The following is an 18,991-nucleotide window of genomic DNA, read 5'->3' as shown; positions in this document are numbered from 1 at the left end:
TTTTTTCTGTGTAGAGATCCTGCTGTGGACAAGACTACTAACCAGACTTATTTAGTCCTGGCTGCTGATCACACCAATGAGAAAATAATGAGTTTCGTCATTGATCACATTACCTTATCTGCATTTTGTGGTCTTTTTATAAGCCTAAAAATAAAAACCACTAGTATATATTGTTATATAGTCATATATACCATTATATACCATTATAAATACTACAAGATTCTAGGTAAACAATGTTAGTTTTCAATGTGTTTTTAAAGATGGCCTTTTGTTCTAAAATGGACAGAATTGCTTTTAATAGACTATTATGTTGAAGGGATTAGAAAAATGCCCAGATTTGACTTTCATAATCATTTGCATCATTACAGCCTTTCTGAGGATGACATTCCCAACTGTGCAGACTTCAGCACAGAGCCATGCCTTTGCTGATAATGATCAGTGCTGGGCTCTGGTTTTCTGCTAGTGGAATTTTCCCGTATGAAGTAGGAGATGCTGAAAGTCTTTGCAAAGACAATATTTGCTGCACCTTCATAGGTGTGTATTTGGCATTAAAATAACTTTCCCTGATCAAAGAAAGAAAGAAAATCAAGGAGGGATCCTACAATATATCATGCAACATGAATTAATCTAACTTTGAAATAGGTAGATTACTTCTGTTCATTGTTTTATACAGGATTTCCTGTATAAATATTATTGGTGCCAAACACATTAAGATTACATGCTCTTCTGGAGCAGATGAAGGTTTTTATCTGGTTTTTATTGACATCATGAGTTTTGTTCCCAGAGTAGAAAATCTCGAAGAGCCAAAAGTTTGACACCTGTCCTGCTCAGGTAAAACCATCAAGTGTCTCTTTTCCAAGGAGATATTAAAATTATGAATAAAATCAACTGATCTTGCAAAGCAGGCTTGTTTGATCCATTTATTCATGTAAAGAAACTCTCCTGTAAACCTCATGTCCTGCTGAAGGAGATCCTACAGGTCCAATAAGAACTACTTTAAAATAATAAAATGTATTGTTTATCCTTTAACTCTTCACTATTATGTTATTCTTATACATTTTTCTAAGGTCCATATTTGTGTGACCATTTTTTTCTATAATCTTTTTGCTGCTGTAAACACCAGAATTTCTCCATTGTGGGACAATAAAGGGATTTTTTATTCTATTCCATTCTTTTCTAAAATGTGTTAGTTTCACAGCAGTAAGCAGACTAATCAGGTCTCGATTTAAAATGTCTGACTTCCTCTTAGCAACATCATTCAGTGCTTCAATTTGAATAAGTAAGTTCTTCAAGGTTGGATGTAATTCTGTGATCTGTGTTCTCCTCTTTGACGTTTCACTATCGCAGTAGAGCAGCACATGAGTTTTTTACTGGATCCAAACATTCTCAATAATCTCAGTGGTTCTTTTTCTATTTTTTGTTCGTTTTGTTCTATTTTCAGAACAAAATGTTTTTTTTTTCAGTTGTTGTTACTTGGAGTAAAAGATACGTTTCTCTGAATTCTTGGCCAGTTTTTACAATGTCGGTATGGAGTTCTCTCTGTTACGCAGCTTTTCAGATCTGGGTTGAATTATTTGTTTTTTGACTTTGCTTCAAGCGTTACCCAGTGAGGGCTACTGGTCTGGTTATTGTCATCAGAATCAGCTTATTGTTTCTTGGCTGCGTTGGTAAGTTGTTTCTCTGATTTTTTTCTGTTTTAAACCACTGATGGGATTTACGGATCATGTGAGATTAGGTCATAATTAGCGTTTGCCTCCACATTCACTTTCAGTGATTGATATTAATTTCCATCACAGCTATTTTCTGGGGAGGCTTGTTAAAGTCCTCTGTGGTAAAGGGCTGGACTTGGACTGTTCCTTCTCTCGGATGCAATTAAAATAACATGAAAATCAAGTGAGTAAGTAAGTAAAATATTTAAAAAGTCATCCAGTGAGAGAATCCCTGAAAGTTTGTTTGTTTTTTTGTCCAATTATCTGTAGATTTGACTAAGAGATAGTAAATATATAACTATGTAGATGACAACCAGATTTACATCACAATGTCACCGGGTGACTGTGCACCTGTTTGACCTTTCACTGTCATCACTAGTACGTCTGTACTCTACAAAGGTCGTTGAATGAAATGTCCATTTTGATAGGCTAAATGATATTGTACATTTGTGAAACTTTACCAACCTAAACTATAAACTTTTAAATTAAAGGCAAGGCCAGCTTATTTACATAGCACAATTCAGTACAAAGACAATTAACATGGAGATAAGGTAATGATGATGATCAAACTCATTATTTTCTCATTGGTGTGATCAGCAGCCAGGACTAAATAAGTCTGGTTAGTAGTCTTGTCCACAGCAGGATCTCTACACAGAAAAAAATCCCCACGGTGACCGATGTGTTACTACCTTCATAAACTGAGTTCAAGCTTAATTATTCTAGAAAATCCAGACTTAATCCCTTATCTTGGTTTGGTGAAATGGCTTCTGTTCTAAAATCATAAAGCAGATTAAGTTGCCTCAGGTTAACTGCTCTCTACTCAAAATAGGTTAATAGGCTCTATGCACAGCTCCACTACTTCCTGAATTTAATGCAGCTCCTTTGTTTCCTGTCTTTCATGATTGGATGCACTGATTAATCCAGGTGTGTATGACCTAAGTAACTGGCCAGACACACCTGGATTAATCAGTTCGTCCAGTAATGAAAGACAGGAAACAAAGGAGCTGCATTAAATTCAGGAAGTAGTGGAGCTGTGCATAGAGCCCATCCCACTTTCTGAATCAAGGCTCCAGGTGAACATGATGAGGGTCATCAGAGCAGCTGAGGCTCATCAGAGCAGCTGAGGCTCTGATATAAAGTCAGCTGCAGCAGCAGAGCAGTTACAGCACAAAGCTTTTCTCTCTCTGAGGTCAACATGGTGTTTCAGGGTGTTTTCATGTGAGTTGTTGGTTTTAATCTTTTATGGCTGAGATGTTTGTTCTTGTATTTTCTCAACAATCTTGTCTCAATAGGAGCTCCTGGATTGGCTTCCTGCTCCTCCATATTGCAGCATGTGTTCCTCTTCAACAAGGTGGGTGTGAATGTTCTTCCTGGATTTGGGTTTATATCTAGTAGCACCATATTTTAGTGTACAGCTTAAACTTCCTGGCTGCATAATGCTTTGACTGGGTGAGTTTTGTATTTTAACCCAGAAGCTTTGAACAGTGACTTGGCTTTCCTTTCTCTGCTCAGGTCAAATGGATGTGGGTCATTTCTATGGAAGCCGTGGCTCCAGGAGAGGTGGACCTGGGTCTGGTTCCGGTGCTGCTGCTGACCCGGGGTTTGGCAAAGTCCCTAGTTCTACTTTTGGTGCTGATGCAGGCTCCTCACCTGCACAAGATGATTCAATCTCTACAATGATTGCTAACTTGCTCAGAATGGGACCCTCCAATAATGGCTTCCAGCAGTCTCTCCAGGCCTCTGCTTTCCAGCTTCCTCTGTCAGTGATTGCCCCCCGCCCTTTGTACCCTTATTCCTACGTCATCCATACCAGCAACGGCTACAAGCGAGCACGAAACAACCAGTTCAACTCCAAATATGTCCAGGATACATTTGATGATCAACCTGGAACACCACAGAACCCAGGGTCTGGGTCTAAAGGAGATCAGAAGGTTTAATGGGGTAAGGGCTGAATATTGTGAACTACATGAGAGCTTATTGTGGTACTGATGCTTCTGTCCTCTGCAGGTGAAACTGACTGGAGGCTTTGACCTTGGAGACTGAATGAATCTTGAAAATAAACTTGAACAAACAATATTTTACCGTCATCCCGTCATTTTGTGAACCGTTAAACCTTAATGATGACCAGCTGCTTCAATGTGTTCAGTGGGCTGTGTAAAATCAGTTTTCTGCAGTGCAGACATGCTGATTCAGTAAGGAGAGAGCAGGGTCTGCCTTTCTGGTAAACCACTGCACTTCAAAACCTACTTGAAGGAAAGTACTTCTGTCAGCGGCGAACTTAAAATAAAGGGATGACCAACATTTGCTGTTCAAGGAATCTCATCATGCTACCCAAGGTCACTTTATAGTAACGTCTGTCAGCTACCATAACTGACCTACAGATTTACAATGATTATGCACCTTTTTTAATTTGTCTGCTACAAACGTCTGTAATAGCAATGGATATCTGAAGAAGCGTAAAGTTGCAGGTTGACTGGATTAAGGACCACTCTCTCAGGCACAGGGTTGGCACATCAGCAGTTTGACTCAGATAATATAATTTAAGCATTGAGGAAATGTGTTTGCATTTAAACTTAAACAGGCGAGTACCAATATCCAGTGCAAGAGGTGTGTAATATCAAATTTCTTTTTTTTTTAGTATTGGTACCTATATCCTTTTTCTTGGTCTCATAGGGTAAAGGTCAGAAATGTGGAACAGCAGAGGGCAGCATTGAGCCGCTGTAAAATCTGAGCATTGGCTGGATCCGAACAAAATGTTTTTTGCTTTTGTGGACTTATAAAAAGACTTGATTCTTCAGGATCCACATTAATGTAAAACTGCTCAATGTATAGCATTACAGTAGAATGTTCAGTTCTCCCCACCCTCTGATCAAATCTTTCAGCACCCCAGTATTGTGTGCAGGGACCTGCAGCTGGATTGAGATTAAATAAACTGAAAGAAGCCACAAGACTCACTACTCCAGTCAGGGGTTTGCTCAGACTGTGCCCTTTGGCATCCAGCTGCAAGGTTTTTCAGTGCCTTTTCTGTAAAATGCATGTGTTGCAGAAACGTTTGGGAAACCATTTGGCCTGAAAAAAAATTATGATCCGTTTTTGCTTTAACACCTGTAAAGTAAAACGGGTGCATGTGTTTCTCGATTTACATATTTTAAAATATGCTGTAATTAAACATTTGGATCAGTTAGTTTTTGTCTCCTTATGTCAAAGCTTTTGGGAGTGTCCTAGTCAAAGTCCAGACTTAAATCCAACAGATGTTGGGTGTGACCTTAAGCATAGCAATTATGTAAAAAAATAAAATTGGGTCAAAGTTCTCATTATCAAATGCTTGATGGTTGTTGCCAAGGGTGGAACTAATTAATTGCTTTAGGGGTCAATTACATTTTTAGATGGGGAGGTTTATTTCCTTAACATTTTACTTTTATTTATCCAGGTTTTCTCTAATTAAAATCTTATTTTAAATATCAAAGTGTAGCTAAAAAGACCAACAGGACAAATGCAGAGGGGCTAAATAAATTCATATCTCTATTTTCCTAAATTATACATTTTTATAGGAAGGATTTCTTCCCTGTTTTTCAAAAAGAGGAAAGGTCATATGCTGCTTAAATTCTAATAAGCCGCCATCTGTAGGAACACGAAGCTGTTGGACTGAACCAGAGCTGTTTTCAATGTGTTTCTTCAGATAAACTTGTAACTGAAAGATTTTATCTGGTCTTACTGTATATAAAACAAACAGGAAAGCTGAGACCGATTCACATATTTCCTCTGACCTGCATATGCTTTGATATAACCTAGGGATCAATTTCTGATAAGCTTCCATCCAAACAGCAGCGATAAAGGCTTCATAATACATCCATAAAATTTTACCCAGCTGCCCACTGAGATCATGTGAGCAATCACCTCTCACCTGTTCGATACCATCTGTTTGTCTGATCCTGCAGGTTACAGTGCTTCTGAATCCTGTTTGTTGCAAATAAACCGGGTTTGACGCAGAGAAGCAACAGATGTTTGTCTTCATGCTGCACTTTAACTGCTGTGTTGATGAACTTTACAACCGCCAACCTGCTGAATACCCTGTTCAAATGTGCAATTGTTGACTTTTACCACATTTTTTTGAAGTTATAAGATACTCAAACACTTAGTGTGAAAATTGGCATCAGTAGGTTTGTTTTAAATACTGGATAACACAATTTGTAATGCAAAGAGTAAAACAGTTGATATAGATATTCTAATCACACACAAAAAAGGACGTAACACAGTTTCTAAAATAAACCTAGAAAATGGTTATGTCAGACCAGAGCTGTGGAAATGTTTTATGAAATTCAAGAGAAGCTCCAAAAATCTCAGATGTTATTAAACTTATTTAACATTTTGCACACAGAGAAAAGTCTTTGAGAGAATACAGAAAATCTGGGCCAGATTCAAAAGCTGCAAGAGAAGCCCACAGATTTTGAAACAAAGCCAACCTGAGCTAACATGACCATTAAAGGTAAACCCTTAAAGCAAACTGGCAGCTGGCAGTAGCACCATGCACTGTGTGCAGATCCGACTGAGGTCTCTAAATAATGGTTTAAAAAATCTAACTTTCTTGCTAGAAGCATTACGCTGTAAAAACAATCTAGAAATAAAATGAAGTGTATTTAGCCTTAATTTGAGCAGGTAAATAAGATGATCTGCCAATAGAATGAGTATGTTTACTCTTAAAAAAAGATAATATGCACTTGAAATAAGAAAATGTCATATTTTGAATGTAAATGCAGTTATTTTAAGAAGAAATTACTTATTTAAATTTCTTTTTTTTTTCAGTGTAAAATCTGTTTATATCAGTGATGTTTTTTTGCATGGAGGGTATTTTGGGCAAGCACTGTCTTCTGTCACCTCCAGAGCATTAAAATGCATGAAAATATTATAAATGTCAAAGGTAAATTGAATAAAACATAAAGGTTATTGTTTTTTTATTTTGCTTATAGGATGTGTTTTCAGTTTAGCTGTTGCTCTTTTATTGCTTAGAATATTAAATCCCAGCAAAATCCACATTACATAAAGATCCTAGTTCTTTTGAATCTCTACCTTGTGTTTTTCGTTTTGATTTACATGTTTTTCATCAAATTCCTCCTTCAAAACTATTTACCTGAGTTCTTTATGACTGCTGCAAAATTTCTAAGTTCCATCACGGGAAAATCCGACAATACAAACAACTAGAAGCAGAACTTTGACCAAAACCATCTGAGCAGCTCAATTGTGACGACCATTATGATGTCATCAACCCAAAAAAACTACTTGATTTTTTAAATTTTTTTTAAGTCTGCAGTGACCTCCATACTTAATTAACCAAACTGTTATTGGCACATTATGTAGAATCACTTGGTGGGCTTCCTATTTGTGAGTTGTTGAAAGAAAAACTTTGCAGCAGAACTAGAACCAGAGCAGGGCTCAGTGTGAACGGCCTTCTGCTTCAAACGTGCACGCAAACAATTTCACAGAAGCACTGATCCAGGTGCAGCCTGTAAGTGAGAAAAAGCAAAACATAGCAGCAGCAGCTGCTCATTTAATGGCTCCATCTAGGAGACAAACACAGCTGAGCTGATGAGCTCAGATTAAGTTTTGAAGGATTGCTGCGAAGTCAGCGACACAATGCATTAGACTTACTTGTCACTGCATGCTCCTCCAAGACGATCCAATGGAGTCAGCAACTTTTGGTGATCTGCTGAGTTTCCATAGATAGAAAACCTTTAAACCAAACTGTTTGATTTTAGTTGACTTTTTAAACTCATGTTTTGAATTAGCAATGTATGATTAAGCTGAATTGAAATTAATCAGAGAAAGATAATAAATGTATTTAACAGGTTAACAGAAAGTAATGCTTCTTTGAGGTAGAATATTAAAGCAAGGGGGGAGAAGGAATTCTGTTGCTTAAATAACAATGAATAATGTGCAGACTCTTCTCAGAAGTGAAGTGGAAACTTATTAGAAAGGTGTAAATCCCAGGTAATTGTCGGGTGGTGAAATTTTTACTCAGAAAGGAGCTTTTCCTCTCTGAGGGAAAATAAATTAAACAGAAAAAATGGTCATCGTCAGGCTTTGCTGGTGGTTCAACCACATGCAGAGGCTCATGTGTCCTCAGACACGTCCAGCTAACCTCTTCATGACGCAGTTCATTACCAACAGCCTTCATCTGCCAAACATGTTGGCATCAGGGCAAAACACAAACATAACAGCAGCAAAATATACAACAACATCTCACAGAAGAAAACCAAACCCATATTTCTGAGAGGTTGCCGAGTTCGCCGCAATGTCATAGGTTTCGGATTCATTGCTCATTTCCTGAAGCAGCATGAGGATCAAAGACCAAGGAGAGATAAAAATACCTGACCTGGGATTAAAAAAAACAATGTTTTATAACACCTTTATCATTTTTTCCCAAATAAAGTGATAATCAGAACTCGTTTTATATCTTTTTGTATCTTATTTTTTTAAAAGACAGTCTTTATACTTCATCACAGTTATGATACATTTAATATAGCTGTAGAAAGGCTTATCTGATATTTTATACAAAGATATATTTACACATTTTCTGAATCATTCAATTCAATTATTAAAAAAAGCAACACAAAAAAAAGGAGACTGTTGGCCTAGTGGGTTTAGCAGTGCGCCTGTGCTCTGAGAAGGTTGCAAGTACCGGGTTCGATCCCCACAGCCTCCACTCTGGATTCCTGAGCAAAGACCCTTAACCCCACACTGCTCCCAGGGTGCCGCACAATGGCAGCCCACTGCTCCCAGAGGGGACGGGTTAAATGCAGAGATAAATTTCTCCAATGTGAGATCAATAAAGTTCAATTATTATTATTAAATCCTGCTATAGTCTGTCTTTACATTGTTTGGAATCTGAAAATTATTTTCATAAAAAACTTTTATAAAAGGTGTACTGTATTTCTTTCTGATACTATACAGTCATTTATTCTTATCAAGATTTTTATTATATCTTTATGTATTCTTGTTTGAATTTACATGCTTTCATTTACCTGTCACGTTAGCACCAGCACCCCCACTATGTCACAATAAATGTATCTATTGTATTCTATTCTGTTCTATTTTAAAGCATTAGTTAACCTCCTATAAGGTGGAACCACGCAGTGTTACGTCTGACTCTGTTTTTTTAGAGTTTGTACTCTTTACAAACAATCAAAGCTAAATCAGGAGGAGCAAAGTACAGCCGTCCAATCTTAAATCTGTATATGGTTTTGATTTAGGTGGTGTTTAAAGTACAAAGTCTGACCACGAATTTATTTTCCTTTGGTTCTTAATTCAAATGTTGTCGAAAAGTGTGATTTATGAAGCTTTATTATACTTTGTTGTAATTAGTTTGTTGCTTCAGCTTCAATCTATTTAAGGATAGATTAACTTGTTTTAAAAATGTTCCTCTTTGCTATAATAAAGGGCTGCATTTAGTTGTTTGTGAAGATAAATTGGTGTTTTATTTACTATTTAATTTCTGCATTCGTTCACACCGAACTTAATCTCAAGATATTTTTATTTACATCCTTACCAATCGTTCAATTCAATACAAGGCCATTCATTAAAATTCAGGGTTTTTTTTCCCCCAACAGTATTGAATACAGAAGAGTCACATTCAATTCATTATAGTTCACAGATTTTTAAAAGATGTTGGAGTTAAATAGCAGATTGTTTATGGCTTTTCCTTATTCAGACATCAATGTTGAGAACTTCTCCTCTTTGTAGGTGAACTACAAAAAGAACCAATCTAAGGAAAAAGCTCTAATTTGCATTAACTAACTTAGAAGAGAAAAAAGGACAAACGGCCAGTAATGGCCTAAAAGGAATTTCTATAAAAAGTTTGCAAAAACAGAAAACACAGAATTAGTGACAATATGTACCAATAAAGGGCAGTCTCTTCAGCCAAATGACCTAAACTACTGTAAATACAAGCTTTATTTAAAGGGAAAGTTTTAATAGTCTCAAAAGTAAAATTAATGTGTGGTTAGATTAAAGCTGTGAACATGAGATGAGCCAGATTACTAAAAAATCTGAATCCAGTTTTAGTTTTTGAAACTTTATGAGCAACAAGTTTGCCTGCAATCAGAGAGTGAAGTGCTCACTTGTAAAAATTAAAACAGCCAGAAACAGTTTTAATAAAAAGTGTTTATGAAGTCTATTTTGAGCCGGTAACATAAATCAGTAGATGTGTCTACTTTGATAGATGATAACTAATTATGATGAGCATAACAATAAATCAAATGGAAAAACAAATAGACCAGGGAATAGTTTCAGGTAGTGCCAGCACTGTACAAAAAAAATAAACAAAATAATAAATCACATAGATAACAAACAATTCAAATATAGTTCTTATAAGTTTTAAAAAAATCTTATTTTAGGTTTTTGTTGTTGTTTTCCTTTGTTTTTTCTACTGTTTGTTAAAAAAAACTTGGGAAATTAATTTCTAGCATGAATATAAAATTCAATTCGAACATATTTTATGTGAATAATTCAAAGGGAACAAGAATAGGGCAAATCATTTAGATTAATTCCTATTAGTGAGGGAAGACCATTTAAATCAGACTAAGCATTTTTTTCTTGCCGCACAAGCAGCAATTTCCTGTTTGTCGTCATGACTGACGAGAAGTGAGGATAAAATATCTTATTTATTTATTGATGTGTACTAATAGCTCTTTAATATCGCCTATAAAGCGTGCTGTAAAGCATACTTTTTAAACGGTATGTAAAATAATCGATTGGTCATTTCTTCAGATGACGAATAAGAGTTGTAACGGGATTGGTCAATAGATCATCCACGTTAGAGGGTGAACGAGTTCTCTCCTCCTTCCCCGTCATATGACTCTGCCCCCCTCCGATCAATGGAGGCCTTCAATGATTGGTCGGTAGTAAAGTGACGTCGCTCCAGTGTGATATTAGCCAATTCCGTAGAGCTATTCCTGGAAGAGGCGGAGCCTCGTGACATTCTTTAGAAGCCGGTGTTTCGTGTGACCCGGCATTGAGTATCTACCCGAGCTGGGAGCGACACGGATAGCTATTTATTTATTTATTCTACTTTATTTTTTATTGTTTGAAGATAACCATGCTGGGCTTGTGCCTTTACGTCCCCGTGTCCAACTCGGACCCAGTGGAAGTGGAATACTTTGAATCTAACGGACTACCGTCGGAGCTGAAGTCTCTGTTCAACCAACTCAGCGTGTTTCTGCCCTCCCAGGAGTTCTCCACCTACCAAAAATGGAGAAAGGTAGGACTGAAAATTAAACTTCTTTCCTCGTCATCGACCATATACATGGAGAAAAAAATTGTTTTGTGTAACAAAGTATAAGTTAAGTCTTAATTTTTACATGTATTCTTCCTCATCCTTTAATGGCCGTGTTTAGGCGGGCGGAAGTGTAGGCCGCAAAGCGGTAAAGACCGGTTTCCAGAAAATTCGTTTAGGCACGTTTATGCTTCTATAGGGACTGTAACACATCGCTCCAAAGCAGTTTGCACTACATTGAGATGGTCAGTCATACAATTGTCTCTGTCTAATGATGCTAAAGGAACAATATTGGTTCAGATAACTGAGAAATTCCGACTTTTAGACAAGCTGCTGCGGTTAAAACACAATGGGTCACAAGAGTCTGACTAAACCTACATTTACAGGCAAAAAAAAAAATAAATAAATCAACGCATCTTTTAAGTCTCATTTTATTACAAACTTGCCTTCTATATCAATATATTTATTATAATACCTATTATTTATTTATATATACATATATATGAAATATTAAAGGAGAGTGATGCTTAGTCATTTAGTCATTGAAATATGCAACAAGGAGTATTTGTGAGAAGTTTAGTTTGTGTTTAAAAAAAAAAAAAATCCTTATTTTATTTGGAAAATATTTTTCCCAAACCCTTGAACCACTATTTTACATCAGTTTGACTATTTTACATCAGTTTGATATATTTTGAATAATTTTGTGCTTAACCAACAACTGTACAATCAAAAATTTTACTATGCTATGAATATTCCACACTTGCATTTGTAAAGTTAAATTATTTCTTTTGCACAAGTTTAAAGTGACCAAGCCTTTTTTTTATAGAACAGATAATCAACTGAAATCTGCTTTATGGCCTTGATTTATTTACATTTCCAGGTTACTATCAAAGAAATATAAAATCAATAAATGCTGGAAAGAAGTCCCTTTGTCTAAAGTCTGAAAATCTGTCTAGTAGGTCATCTTTATGCCCTTTGAGCTTTTGCACGGGCTGCACAGCTTGGTTGAAATGGTCTCTGCAGGATATCGTTACAGTCATATGCCTGCAGGGCTTGGGACTTGAGGTCAAATGTCTGTCCTGTTCAGCACCCTGGAGTACAGCATGTTTAACTGTCCCTGTTGCAGCTCAGCAGGTCTGAGGCCAGACAGGATTACAGCAGTTGGTAGGTCAGTCTGAAGCAGATGTTAAAGATAGCATTTGGTGGTTAGTATTAAGTGATGCATTTGTGGCCAAGAACTGTGGAGCTTCATCCTCAGGCGTTAAAATGCGAGCTGCGGGGAACCTTTAAAGCTCCAGTGTCATGACCCATCAGTGGTTTGACATGCAGAACATTGCGATCCAGCATCTCTTCTTGCATAAGCAATTCAGTTTGTTTAATTACAGCTGCATGATTCTGCAAAATGTCATCATCTCTCAGGACATATTTATCTATAAAAATCTTAATTTTTTTCTGCGAACCCCATTAATCCTTTGACTGAAATACTAAAATGGTTTTATTAACTTTCATTGCAGAAAACTGTGGATGGGGGAGAGAAAAAAGCCGACGGGCAGCTGGACTTTGAGGAGTTTGTTCACTATCTGCAGGACCACGAGAAAGACCTGAAACTTGTAGTGAAGAGTCTCGACAGGAAGAATGCAGGTATGCAGCTGCTTTTTCACATGCTTGTGGTTTTTTCGCTTTTGATTTCAGTCTGACGATGCTAATTCTTCTTTCTTTTTAGGCCGCATCGATCCCACCGAGCTGATGCAGTCTCTGCGTGACCTTGGCGTCCATATTTCCCTGCAGCATGCCGAGACGGTCATTAAGAGGTAATTAATAATAATAATCCTTTTATGATGCTTTGTCTGGTTTTGTTTGTTTGAAAGACATTCATATCTGCCTTTTTATTTTCTTTTGAAGTATGGATAAGAATGGCATAATAACGATTGGCAGTAAGGACTGGAGTAAATGCCCCACAACGGAGAAAACTGAAAACATTCCAGAGATCATCCTTTACTGGAAACACTCCACGGTTAGTTCCTCTTTCTTTTTCTGCATTCATTTCAAAGGAAATTAGGACGGCTAATTTTTGCCTGTATTATATAAGTTTTCAGGTGACCCATTTTACCCAGATAACTCTTATCAATACAGCCTATGCTATCATTCAGGCAAATCAAAGCAATCAGGGTAATGCACTTGGTCTCCTCCCTGTTCTTTGAATTGATCAGGGTGCTGAAGATCATAGTCTGCCCAGGCTGTGCGTCATGTATTAAGCCCTATTAGGCCTCATGGAAAGAAATCAGGGTTGCTTTAGTGGGGATTATGTTGGAAAGATCTTCCAACTTGCTGAGCTGTTATGTAAATGAGGGCAGCAGTCAGAACCGGTGCAGACCTGCTGCTCAGATCCTGCAGCAGCTTATTTTAGCTGCTGTTGAGCCCGGTGCAGCTCTGCAGACACGTCGGAGCCGAGAATAGAGTTGGTCAACCCTCACATGGAGGCCAAGAACACTGTGAATTGGTGGTGAAACCCCAGCTGTTAGAGGGGCTTGACTGGACAGTAAATCATGTCAGTGGTCACAGGTTGGGAGGCAACATGGAGTTTGATACAAGAGCCTCATAGAACAAGTCAAATTCTGACCCCAAGTTTGCCTTGTTCCTGTGATTACTGTCCACATGCTGTGCTTCTCTTACAGTTCGGGTTCCTGGTTAAGGGATCAGAGCTGACTTAGAAAAAAAAACAAAAAACGGAAGGAGTCAGTTCCTGACCTTGATCACCTTAAAACGAGTCTTCCTGCAGTTTCAAGCGCTCCTTCACTTTGTTCAAGGAGCCAGGATTAAAAAATCTGCGTCAATGCCCTGGTAATAATCCCAATAATCATCTAAGTCCTGACTGGTGTTGTGTGTAAAGATGGACTGTGTGATCCGTGACAGCTTAGCTCGATCCTTCCTGTGAAAGGACAACCTGCCTGGTGACTCATATTTTCCATTCACAGGAGCTCCGTCACATGTCACTAATGATGAAAGCCTCAGAGGTCAAAGCAGAGGCCTTTAGTGGAATGTTACAGATTGGCTCTCTGTAAGACAAAAAACAAAAAGGCTATCCAGCATTATGTTTGAAATTTAACTAGAGATGCACCAAGTTATTAGAGATCAGGACTGGCAGGGATTCCCTGGACTGGGTCTGATTAGGAAAAATGTTAATAAAATAGTAACATTGTGGGTGGAATTTATTTATACATTTTTAAAGCTGTTAAATAAATAAAAAAATGTTCTCTTGGCAGATATTTGATGTGGGTGAGAACCTGATGGTGCCTGATGAGTTCACTCTAGAAGAGAAGCAGACTGGAATGTGGTGGAGACACCTGGTCGCAGGTGGAGGAGCTGGAGCCGTTTCCAGAACCTGCACCGCCCCGCTGGACCGTCTCAAAGTCATGATGCAGGTGAGCCACAATAATTGGCATACCACTTTAAATTTTAGAAGCCGTTGCTCAACAACGCTTTATCTAAAAAGCGTAAACGGGTTAAAGTTTAACAGTCAGTGTGTAAGAGCAGGGTGGGCAGAGTCCATGAGCCGGTTCTGTCTGCCGTCGGCCAATCAGAGCTCAGGAACGGGCATCGCACCCTCTGTTCTGGGGTTGAGGACGCCCTGTGCCCAACAAATAGCTCTGGTCCATCAGAGTAAACTGACGTAAACATTTTCATCGATTGAAAACGAGCTGCCAACAGTTGAACCAACCTGACCCAGTTGGCCAGAGTTTTAAGACCCACATGATCATATTCCTAGTTGGCCTAAACGTTTAGATCATTAATTTAAAGTGCTACTTTAAGTTTTGAGATCCTTTTATTAACCTGCTGGATGTTCTCTCCTTCCAGGTTTACGGGTCTCGGACCAACAACATGTGCATTATGAGCGGCCTCATGCAGATGATCAAAGAGGGTGGCACGCGGTCGCTGTGGCGCGGCAACGGGGTGAACGTCATCAAGATCGCGCCTGAATCAGCTTTAAAGTTCATGGCCTATGAGCAGGTAAGCAAAGCGGCTCGTTTGAGAAAATCAAACCAGGTTTCTCTGCTATTCCTCCTTCATTGAGCTTTTCCTTCTAAATTGGTTTCTGCAGATTAAGCGTCTAATCGGCAGCGATAAGGAGACTCTGAGCATCTTGGAGAGATTTGTGGCGGGTTCTTTGGCTGGAGTAATAGCCCAGAGCACTATCTACCCCATGGAGGTGATTACTCTTTTTTTTAATCTCCCATCTGGAGTGCCTTCGGCTTCAGATGAACATTTAGTAACTTCTCCTGTTTTGTTTTCAGGTTCTAAAAACCCGTCTGGCTCTGAGGAAAACCGGTCAGTACGCTGGAATCTCTGACTGCGCCAAGCAGATTTTCAGGAAGGAAGGCCTGGGTGCGTTTTACAAAGGCTATGTCCCCAACATGCTGGGCATCATCCCCTACGCAGGCATTGACCTGGCGGTTTACGAGGTGAGCAGACAGACTCTAACCACTTGTCTTCTGTAGGATGTTTGCTTTCAACAAACCGCAGTCTGATTTTCCTCTCTTATGCTTTCCCTCTGACAGACGCTGAAGAACAGCTACCTGCAGCAGTATGGCACCAACAGCACGGACCCCGGCGTGGTGGTGCTGCTGGCCTGTGGCACAGTGTCCAGCACCTGCGGTCAGCTAGCCAGCTACCCCCTGGCTCTGGTCCGAACCCGCATGCAGGCACAAGGTAAGCCTCGTTTTAGGTCTACAAGTACTGGCAATCCGGTTCTGCTTTCATTCATGTTTAATAATTTAAATTTTGTTTTGAATCTCTGCAGCTGTGGTGGAGGGTAACCAGCAGCAGGTGTCCATGAGTGGCGTCTTCAGGCAGATCCTGCAGAATGAAGGCCCCACAGGTCTCTACAGGGGCCTGGCCCCCAACTTCCTCAAAGTCATCCCCGCCGTCAGCATCAGCTATGTGGTGTACGAGCACCTGAAGTCTCAGCTGGGGGTGACATCCCGCTGATCGCCATGGAACCCGCCACATACTCTCGATTGCACCAAACTCTGTCCTAGAGCTCGCATTAGAATCCCGCCGGTGGTTCGTGTGGCCGTCTCATTCTGTGAATGTCAGCTGACGTCATGCTGGGGAGGAGATTATGGACTCTGTGAGCTCAGGTTGTCAGGATAATGACTGCTGCTATTTATACTGAGACTCAGAGATGAAAAGCGACTGAATGGGGGAAATGGAGGACCAAATGTTTTTTATTTGTGAGTCAGATGTCCAGGTCTTTCTATGTTTGCACCACCAGCTCTCTGGGGTAAACCTACTGCCGCCCTGTTATTCTGTTGTGAGAAGATTTTGCACAAACTCTTTGTCTTCTCTCCCTTTCTCCCGTCCTGAATGTCTGAGCACTGAGTGACTATTTATTTTCACCCCCTCCTGTATTTATTGCTCTCTTTAGGTAAAGAGAACAAGCCAATAGTGCTGTTATAATTCACGGTGTGGGATGATCGCCTTAACATCCGTCGAACACTAAATATAATCGTGAAGTTTTATTTTCAAAACAGAAAAGTTTGTGGGCACATGTGTGCCTTTCAGAGGAATGTTGTCCTTAATGTTCACCTCAGGTTGAAGGGAAATGTATTACTATTCACTGATGAGCACGTTTGTTCAAAATGAGGAGTTTGGGGAAAATGAGCAGCATTTTGCACTTTAATTAATGTTAGATGGGGCTATAAATGACTTATCAATGCAGGATGAGAAGCTTTTGTGAAGAATTACATTTTAGTATTTTAATGGACCATGTTGATGCAAATAAATGCATACTTATATAAAGTCTGTGTGTTGGTTGTCTTTATTTTAATACAAAGCTCTAGAGCATGCTGGCATGAACCACAAATGAAAGTGGGAATATACTTCAATAGATCTAGATGGAAAAGTAGAAAAAAGCTGCTTTAACGGAAAACTGGTTTCTAAAAGCATTTTTCTTCTGGTAAACAAGCTTTTGTTGTTCAACATTCTCGAGAAGTAGGAAATAACTCCAACATTCAGAGTTTAAGAACTGGAAAACCTTTAAATATAAGAACCTTAAGTTGAACTCGAAGTAAATTAAAACAAAATATAAACTGCTGATCACTTTTAAAAGCTACACTTTAACTTTCTAGCTCTCATAATCCTGTTCCAGACATTGTTTTATAGAGTTTAAACTAAACTGAATCCACACCAGTAGATTATATAAATAGAAGTGCTGTTTGTATTCCTGTTTTGAATTGATTTATATTGGCGTTAATGTAATAAAATTTGGTAGTTTTGGAAAAACTGATCGACATGGAGTGTTCTTTCGTAGAATAGCTTTTTTTATGCCCATTAAAAGCTGAAATTTTCTTTTAAATTAACACAATAGAACAAGAAAATGTAGATTGCTTAAATACTCTATCCAAACCTGCCTTGAGGTAGATTTAAATGGGTTTCTGTTCCCAGGGTAACTTTTCCAGACGAAATGTTCCCTCGGTTTAAATTCATGAAGAGTATCCCTTTTTGTGTTTAATGTGCAATCAGACTCTGCTATGGTCACAGTTTGGAATCGTGACCCACTTAAAGATGCAGGTGACGGAGCTTGGAATAGAGCTGCAACCAGTCAGCTGACTGGGACCTCCGGGCTTTTTCCGTCTGGAGGGAGATCTCAGGGCTGACCCAGAGAGCTCAGCTATTTATTCCTCCTGGCCTCTGGAGATCCTCAACAACAGTTTCTTTAGCCATCATTGGGCAAAAAGTGGCTCAGTAAAGGCCCATCACAGGGAAATCAGTACTTATTGGAACACTTAAAATCTGGTGGATATATTGGTTCTTGGACTGTGGTAGGAAACTGGAGAAATCAGAGGGAAACTATAATCATTCAGGATAACAATGCTAGAAGCTACCTGGAATATAAAATCTCAGAGGTGAGATTGGACTCATTGTGCGGCCCACATTTACACATTTATAGAACACCATTTCACAACAATGAGTGATAGATGTTCTTTATCGGGTTTCTCAATAAGCCATAAAATATTTCCGCTTAAAGTCAAGTTAAACAGTAATTTTCTGAGGACGTGTCTTCAAGTTTGGCTTATCAACTGTTTCAGGGAGTGTCAAGAAAACTGTGCCGAGCAGATAAAGATTAAAGACACATCAAACCCTGTCGGGATGGAATGACTCACTGTGGTTTAAGGACACAACTGAAAATGATGTAACCTTTGAATTTATTCTTTATTCTGACTTTAGCGTGTATTGAAACCAGCATTCACCAAGAACCAGTCCAGGAAAAAGCAATGTTACATCAACAATAAATAAAACAATCCTCTTGAGTATTGTCTTCTAGATATATTTACTTTTGCTTTTTTTCACAGTAAGATGTTTCAGATCATCAAGCAAATTTCGAATGTCAACGAGTAATGTTAGAAAAAATACTTTAAATATATAAATTATTTGAGAATAAGAAATCTTTCTAATTTAACACGTTCTTTCAACACAAGTTTTAACAAGTTCCTGTTTTCATTCTCTAAAATATAACCACAACCATCAATCTATATATATATATATATATAAAAGTGTATATATGTATTTCAATTTCACTTTAGGACAAATAGAGTATTTCTTTTTTATGAATTGAACTGAATTGAGTGCTGTGCTAGTTCTATAGATGATGTAAAGGGGCAAACTTTGTCCAAAGGAGGTCCACTTTTGTCTTCTCAGTCAACAAAATACACTGGATTAGAAGTATTTGAGGTAAACAGGAAATGGGCCTTTCTCAGCAGGGATTTTAGCCCTTGACCTGGACGCCATATTTGTTCAGTGGAGCAGAATTAAGTGGAATCCTTTAACTTGATCGTTAACGAAGTATGTGAATGAAAGGGTTTTAATTGTATTTTATGTTTCTTTTAAGAAAAATGTGCCTACAATTCCAAGCAGCTGTGACCTGTAGGTTGTCATTTAAACTATATTGAACAAAAAACACCATCTAGTTATGTAAGTAAGCACATTTTCTAAGTAAATTAATTACCGGGGAGTA

The 18,991-nt window shown here is 38.5% G+C and overlaps 1 protein-coding gene across 1 annotated transcript; it reads left to right on the top strand.

Moving 5' to 3' along the window:
* Positions 1 to 10,708: 10,708 nt before the first annotated feature.
* LOC107083971 (calcium-binding mitochondrial carrier protein SCaMC-2-A-like) lies at positions 10,709 to 16,777 on the top strand. The gene is made up of 10 exons (XM_015373588.1): positions 10,709 to 10,962; positions 12,492 to 12,618; positions 12,701 to 12,788; positions 12,880 to 12,991; positions 14,241 to 14,399; positions 14,833 to 14,985; positions 15,077 to 15,184; positions 15,270 to 15,437; positions 15,534 to 15,684; positions 15,776 to 16,777. Exons 1-10 carry the CDS (start codon positions 10,801 to 10,803, stop codon positions 15,961 to 15,963), a joined length of 1,416 nt encoding a protein of 471 aa, XP_015229074.1. The 5' UTR covers positions 10,709 to 10,800; the 3' UTR covers positions 15,964 to 16,777.
* Positions 16,778 to 18,991: the final 2,214 nt, after the last annotated feature.

Source organism: Cyprinodon variegatus, unplaced genomic scaffold (genome assembly GCF_000732505.1).
Source record: "Cyprinodon variegatus isolate N-32 unplaced genomic scaffold, C_variegatus-1.0 Scaffold89, whole genome shotgun sequence".
Lineage (NCBI taxonomy): Eukaryota > Metazoa > Chordata > Actinopteri > Cyprinodontiformes > Cyprinodontidae > Cyprinodon > Cyprinodon variegatus.
The sequence above is the reverse complement of the archived record's forward strand: the minus strand, read 5'-3'. Positions and strand labels throughout refer to the sequence as shown.